Source organism: Dreissena polymorpha, chromosome 8 (assembly GCF_020536995.1).
Source record: "Dreissena polymorpha isolate Duluth1 chromosome 8, UMN_Dpol_1.0, whole genome shotgun sequence".
NCBI classification, from domain to species: Eukaryota; Metazoa; Mollusca; class Bivalvia; order Myida; family Dreissenidae; genus Dreissena; species Dreissena polymorpha.
Genome location: NC_068362.1, coordinates 96169402 through 96176401, shown reverse-complemented (window position 1 = coordinate 96176401; position 7000 = coordinate 96169402). Strand labels below are relative to the sequence as shown.

The 7000-nt window shown below is 33.1% G+C and overlaps 1 protein-coding gene across 4 annotated transcripts in view; it reads left to right on the top strand.

Moving 5' to 3' along the window:
• Positions 1 to 5036: 5036 nt before the first annotated feature.
• The window catches only part of LOC127842707 (biorientation of chromosomes in cell division protein 1-like 1), a 47615-nt gene continuing 45651 nt past the window's right edge, over positions 5037 to 7000 (top strand). For all 4 annotated transcript variants that reach the window (XM_052372383.1, XM_052372384.1, XM_052372382.1 and 1 more), the window contains exon 1: positions 5037 to 5233. In XM_052372383.1, the coding sequence (XP_052228343.1) occupies positions 5105 to 5233 (129 nt within the window). In that variant the 5' untranslated portion in view covers positions 5037 to 5104. The remainder of the gene's footprint in view (positions 5234 to 7000) is intronic.

The window sequence follows — 7000 nt, the reverse complement described above, 5'->3', positions numbered from 1 at the left end:
ATTTTGGTAATTCTACATTCGCCCGCCGAGTACCGAAATCCCCCATAAATACGCTTTAAAGGGTCAATATGTCATCGGTATGTTTGGGTTTTGGCATCGCATAAATATTAATGTGCAAATATTGATATTAATATTAATTATCAAGCACTTTTGACAGCATGCGTTGCCTTTTAGCGGGGATTTCGGTAATTCTACACAAGAACATAGACGCGCGCCGGTACCGAAATCCCCACTGTACAAACCTTTAAGTGTAAAAAAATCATAATAGTGCTTTCTTATTGTAGAAATCAGTGATACAGACAAAAACCTATGAACAATATCCCCTTTGGTAACTTTTTTTGAAGAAAACACTTATAGCGGGGATTTCGGTAATTCTACATTCGCCCGCCGAGTACCGAAATCCCCCATAAATACGCTTTAAATGGTCAATATGTCATCGATATGATTGGGTTTGGCATCGCATACATGTTTATGTGCAAATATTGATATTAATATTATCAAGCACTCTTGACAGCATGCGTTGCCTCTTAGCGGGGATTTCGGTAATTCTACTCAAGAACATAAACGCGCGCCGGTACCGAAATCCCCACTGTACAAACCTTCAAGTGTAAAAAAAATCAGTATAGTGCTTTCTTATTGCTGAAATCAGTAATACAGACAAAAACCTATCAACAATCCCCCTTTACAGCACAGAATAACCGAAAAGCACTCAATTTCTGTCTATATATACATGAGGTAGTTTGCCAAGCTCTTGCCACGTGGAGGCCACCTCTTGTAAGAGCCAAATTTTGAATTTCGTAAAGAAATGTAAAAAAATAGGCCGAAATAGTCCCAAATATTTAAACAAGAAATAAAAAGGCCAAAATATTCCGAAATATATAAACAAAAAGTTAAAATGTGCAGCTGTTTGTATTGAAATAAAACTGCACAGCTTTAGATAAGCTTGTCTGTCAATGAGTAGGTTACCCTCAATTCTTAATCAGATAATGATAATAGAAAGTAATAATATTAAAAAAACCAGGACATACATCGGCATTTTTGCCGGAAAGTGTATATAAATATATGATGCATAATAAGTGGTACATAATACAATATCATAGAATACAAATATTTAAAAAATATATATACAAATATGTTACATATGCAAAGAAGGTAGTATAGTTAGAATAAAAGATAGAAAGATAGAACAAAAATTTGAAAAATATATATATACAACTATGTTACAAATACATATGCAATGAAGGTAGTAAAGTTAGAATAAAAGATAGAAACATAGAACACGGAGTGTATATTGACAGGAGATGAATCGAGTATTTGACCCTTACTGTAGTAAATTCAATCTTATGCAAAAACTATTCATCCGATTTTATTGGTTTATACGTTATCTTGTTGCTTATTAATTCCTCTTTCAAAAAAATATAACTTTTAGTATATTTCCGTTGTTATTAATGGATTTATAGCGAGTTAAACACAAGAAATACACATTTTATGTTTTACCACCGCGCGTTTTAACGTGTTGTGGCTATCGATCTTTTTACGATTAGCGTACAGCGAAGCGCAGAGGTTATACATTTTGATGTACCCACTCACGTCTTTTGTTAAATTATAGTTTCATTTCTCGGCCGATTTTGACAAATTATATATCATTAGAAAGCTTACGTTACGTAGTAAACAGATATATCAATATATATTAAGTTTTTCTACTGATTTCGACAGCCCGGCGAGTTATAACTTTAACTTTTGCAAATATCATACCGTTTTGGAGTTTTAGAATCTAGATTTACGGTTGACATGTTCGTACTTAATACCAATTTGTAGCGTGTATATTTGGAGTTCAGTTTTAAAAATTACATCTTGCTTAGGAGAATAGAATTCTGTATACGATAGAAAAAAAATTTGTTTCAAAACGAAAGTAATTAAGGAATGAAGGCGGGAAAATGTAGCGCGCGTTCCTAACGCACTGAACTGATGCTACGGTCTTGGCGATTATGCTTTTGTTTAGAAACCGGCCATTGAATTTCTTTTGCCATCTTATTATATTTTTTTATGGAATATATTGTAGTATTTTGTTCACGAAACATATCAATAAAGCTTATTATAAATGAATCTTAATAAATTAACGATTTCAGCTCTTGTTTATAACACAGAAAGGGTGTAAAATTTATGATGAAACAGCGTATATAGCGGACCCACTCGATATTATTCGGCTTTGCATGCATACTTGAAATAAAATGGGTGTCAAAAACATTCATCGTTTGCTGTTTATTATCAACAAGGTAATTATGTATAATTATTTGAAATGTTATTTACCTTCAATTATCAATTTATTAAAGATTCTTGAAAATCACGGTCCGTGTTACGCGGGTCATTTCGTATTTTGACATCAGGGCATCATGTCCAACTATTGAAAATCTGATTGTTTTTCACCGGGACGATGACGGCTTGGATTTAGACAGGCAGACAGATAGTTTATTCAGACTTAAACAACAGTACATCGTCTTCAACTCAAATATATAAATTATTTTTAGACGAATTGTTAGGTGATTACACATATAGCAGTGATGATTCTGACGATGTTGCCATGTTTCTTATCCGTGTAATCTAGAGTCCATGGTTTGAGCATTTTTATCGCGGTGTTCAAAAAAAGATATCTCAATAATCTTGTTTATTGATAGATCTGTGGTTTTATTGCCCCTGTGTTCAGCACAAACCTATTATCTCGTTATGATCAGATACTGTGCCGACCAATACTAAATAACACTATGGTGTCATACGCCACAGCAGGGACCTATACTTGTATATTGGTCCCTAACCACAGGTGGCAATGTCTGGTCAGATTACACTTTTTATGATACCTCCATGTCTTCTCGTGGTATAAGTGGTCATTTCTTGGAGTAATGTAACGCCAAATACTCAATTTTGCGTTTATAAGATATGTAGCGTATTGAAAACATTTATAGTCAACTGCCCATACAGATTGCCATAAACTAAATACTGTATAGATGTCAGCCAGCTAAATCACAATAATTATAAGTGCTTAATACCTATACATGTACATTTTAAACATTTTAAAAATCTAATACTTAACATTTAACGTATTTAGCGGGTACCGGTAAAAAAAAACTCCGTCATTTCGTAGTCCTATAAAGAGTGTATGGTAGTGTACGGAACAACATAATTAAAAACAGCATTCTCATTTGACCACAACGGGGTTAAATAATCTTTCCGAAAAATACAAATAATACAGAGTTTTAATTTAGAATTCTATATATTTATAACTCTGTTAAAGATATTTCAATATACATGCATAGACAGTTGACCGTGATTTTCAAGAATCTTTAAATAATTTTAATTAATTGATAATTTATGGTTAATAACCTTTCATATAATTTTACATAATTACCTTTTTGATAATAAACAACAAACGATGAATGTTTTGACACCCATTATATTTGAAGTATGCAAAGCCGAAAAATATCAAGAGGGTCCGCTATACATTTGTATACGCTGTTTCATCATAAAATTAACACCCTTTCTGTGTTATAATCAAGAGCTGAAATCGTAAATTTATTAAGCTTCATTAATACTTAGCTTTATGGATATGTCTCTAGAACAAAATATTTCAATATATTTCATAAAAAATATAATAATCATGGCAAAGGAAATTCAATGGCCGGTATCTAAACAAAAGCATAATCGCCAAGACCGTAGCATCAGTTCAGTGCGTTAGGAACGCGCGCTACATTTTCCCGCCTTCATTCCTTAATTACTTTCGTTTTTAAACAATTTTTTTTCTATCGTATACAGAATTCTATTCTCCTAAGCAAGATGTTATTTTTAAAACTGAACTCCAAATATAAACGCTACAAATCGGTATAAAGTACGAACATGTCAACCGTAAATCTAGATTCTAAAACTCCAAAACGGTATGTTATTTGCAAAAGTTAAAGTTATAACTCGCCGGGCTGCCGAAATCAGAAGAAAAACTTAATATATATTGATATATCTGAAAACTACGTTACGTAAGCTTTCTAATGATATATAATTTGTCAAAATCGGCCTAGAAATGAAACTATAATTTAACAAAATACGTGAGTGGGTACATCAAATTTATAACCTCGGCGCTTCGATAAAAGATCGATAGTTACGACACGGTCACGTGACTTAGACACAACCAGATATTTGGCGTAACGGTCCCGTTTCTTATCCTTGTAATCTAGAGTCCGTGCATAGAATAAAAAATGAAAAAATATATATACATATATATACATTTATGTTACATATACATATGCAAAGAAGGAAGTAAAGTAAGAATAAAAGATAGAATAAAAAAATAAACAAAATATACAACTAGGTTACAAATACATGTGCAAAGATGGTAGTAAAGTTATAATATCAAAATTGAAAAAATATATATACAACAATGTTACATATACATATGCACAGAAGGTGTTACATAATTGAGTCGTGTTCTGAGAAAACTGGGCATATTGCCTGTGCGTAAAGTGTCGTCCCAGATTAGCCTGTGCAGTCATGGACGACACTTTCTGCCTAAACAAGATTTTCGGTAAGAAGGGACTTCTTTGAAACTAAAAATACCATAAAAGCGGAAAGTGTCGTCCCTGATTAGCTTGTGCGGACTGCACAGGCTAGTTTGGGACGAGACTTTACGCACATGCATTATGCCCAGTTTTCTCAGAACGCGACTCAATTCAAGATCATGATTATAACAACAAACGTAAGCAATGATAAAAAACCAGGTATGATTACCATTACAATTTACAACGAAATATATAACTTGGGGCATTTAATTTGTGTTTCATTTATTTCATGATAGAAATATTAACGGAATACACAGGTAAACTTTCAGCGCAGTTTTAATTACAACACAACTGATTGAAGATTTTAATACTGTTATGGTATTAGCGGGGTGTTAATTTATTCGTCTCCGATTGAAGGTGATAATATGAATGCCCAAGATGTTTGGGTAATTACGGGGATTTCGGTATTTGTACACACACGAACTTTAGTAGTGTATAACCGTCAGCTTACAGCGTTTTGGAAGCACAGATTTTGTTTGTAAATACGAAAAATGTAATCCAGAATGACATCAGGGTCAACAAAAGAAAAACAATCAGACCCTGAAGTGGTCGAGAAAATAATATATGAACTGAAATCCAAGGGATATTTTGACCAGTTCAGAAAGGAATTCGTTGCTGACGCCGACACAAAGGTAATGTGTTTTCGCGATCATTTATGATCATCAAGAGGCTTCTGTATTAGGTAAATCATTGTATTTTAAAATATAATGAATTAAATGGTATTTTAATTTGAATCGTACATAATAAACTCAACGTATGGAAAAAGCCTTTCAGATTTGACTGTTCACATGTTGTAATTTGAATAATAAATCTAGAGTTACCGAAACTTAACATTTGGTCTGACTGGTCAAAGTTTTATGTCAGACATACATGTCAGACGTTTTGATCTCGGTGGGACAGCCCCGCTTTTGTGTTTTGGCGTCCAGATATGAGACCATTAATAAAAAAGAACTTATGTTTTTTAATTTAAGTTCAGTATACATTTCGCTATTTGCTAGTTAGTGAAATACTTTGAATATCTAATTGCCCTCAGTGGAGAGGTTTCCTAGTATTTAAGTGAATATACAGCAGAGGCATGATTTTTCTGTGATCCATTTTTTCCCAAGGATTATTTCTGGGATTTGTGTAAATTTTTAGAAAAATTGGTGATTGGTGATGTTTGAAACCTCTCTGCATATTACACTGGCAGCCACTTGTAACCAGCTACGTCAATTGCTGTCATTTCACGGAAATTCACCGTCTTCTAATCAATATCAGTCTTTGAACATGTTTTGTTAATGCCTCTGCTGATTTTTCTGCAAATGGCGTTATTCTGAAGATTATCGAAGAACAAACAACTGTCACCAATTTTGATGATTGACAAATCAGTGAAAAACAAATTGAAAAGAAATTACTTTTAATCAAATAACAATGGATATAAATAACATTCCAGTTTCAGAATGGTTAAGAAATACTGACTGTCCTAGTCAGTCTTCGAATTAGCCTATAAGCCCGAGTCGATTCTTGGGCAGTCGGTCGATCCTAAATGCTAATAAAATAGCCCGATCGGTCGATTAAATATTTGAGCGTCATATCAATAACCTGATTTATACGCGTTTTTAAGAAGCACGTTTAAATTTGCTATTTAAATGCCTAAAATGACGTTTTAAAGCATGCGGCCGCCATTTTTCTAAACTGTCGTGTAAGCATCCGGGTATGTTGCTATTTAAAGTAATGATGCAATTGACGCCCAACCAAGATGAGGTTATTCAAACTGAACATGTGTAGATCACGTTCCGGGATGTTCGCGCATCGGGCACTTCGTAATGTTTTAAAATAATGACCAATCTAGAAGCGTATTTAATTTGAGAAGCGTTTTCCGAAAATGTATTTATAATTCATGAAAAATGGACAAGTAATTTTTTCAATAAAAATTAAAGAGTCTGTAAGGGATATTGTACGCATTGGGTTAAAACAAATTGATACTTATTACAGGTAGGTTTCCATGTGTTTTAATCAATTATTTTTGCGCATTAGAATAAGTTTTTTTAATGTATTATTAATAATTGTAGTACTTTCGTTTATTCTGTAATCTCGTTCTGCTACGTGACCTATTTTGCTACTTATAATCTGTTTACGAATATACAATACTTTTCACGGTTGACACATGCTTATCAAAACATCGGGAGTAAATTAAAGAAGCAGACATTGTCACTTGTAGATTGGGCAATTAACACACCCAGTGGCCTTTTGTTCTGAAGTCACATGCCGACAATTCAGAAATTCACCGGCGATTGTCCTAGTAATAATACGATAATAATCTGTTATTTTAATAGGCTGATGTATTTTTGAAGTTTTTCGGATATTTTTTAAACATGATAATAATTCGCTTTAAAATAAAACAAAACACCGGTCAAACT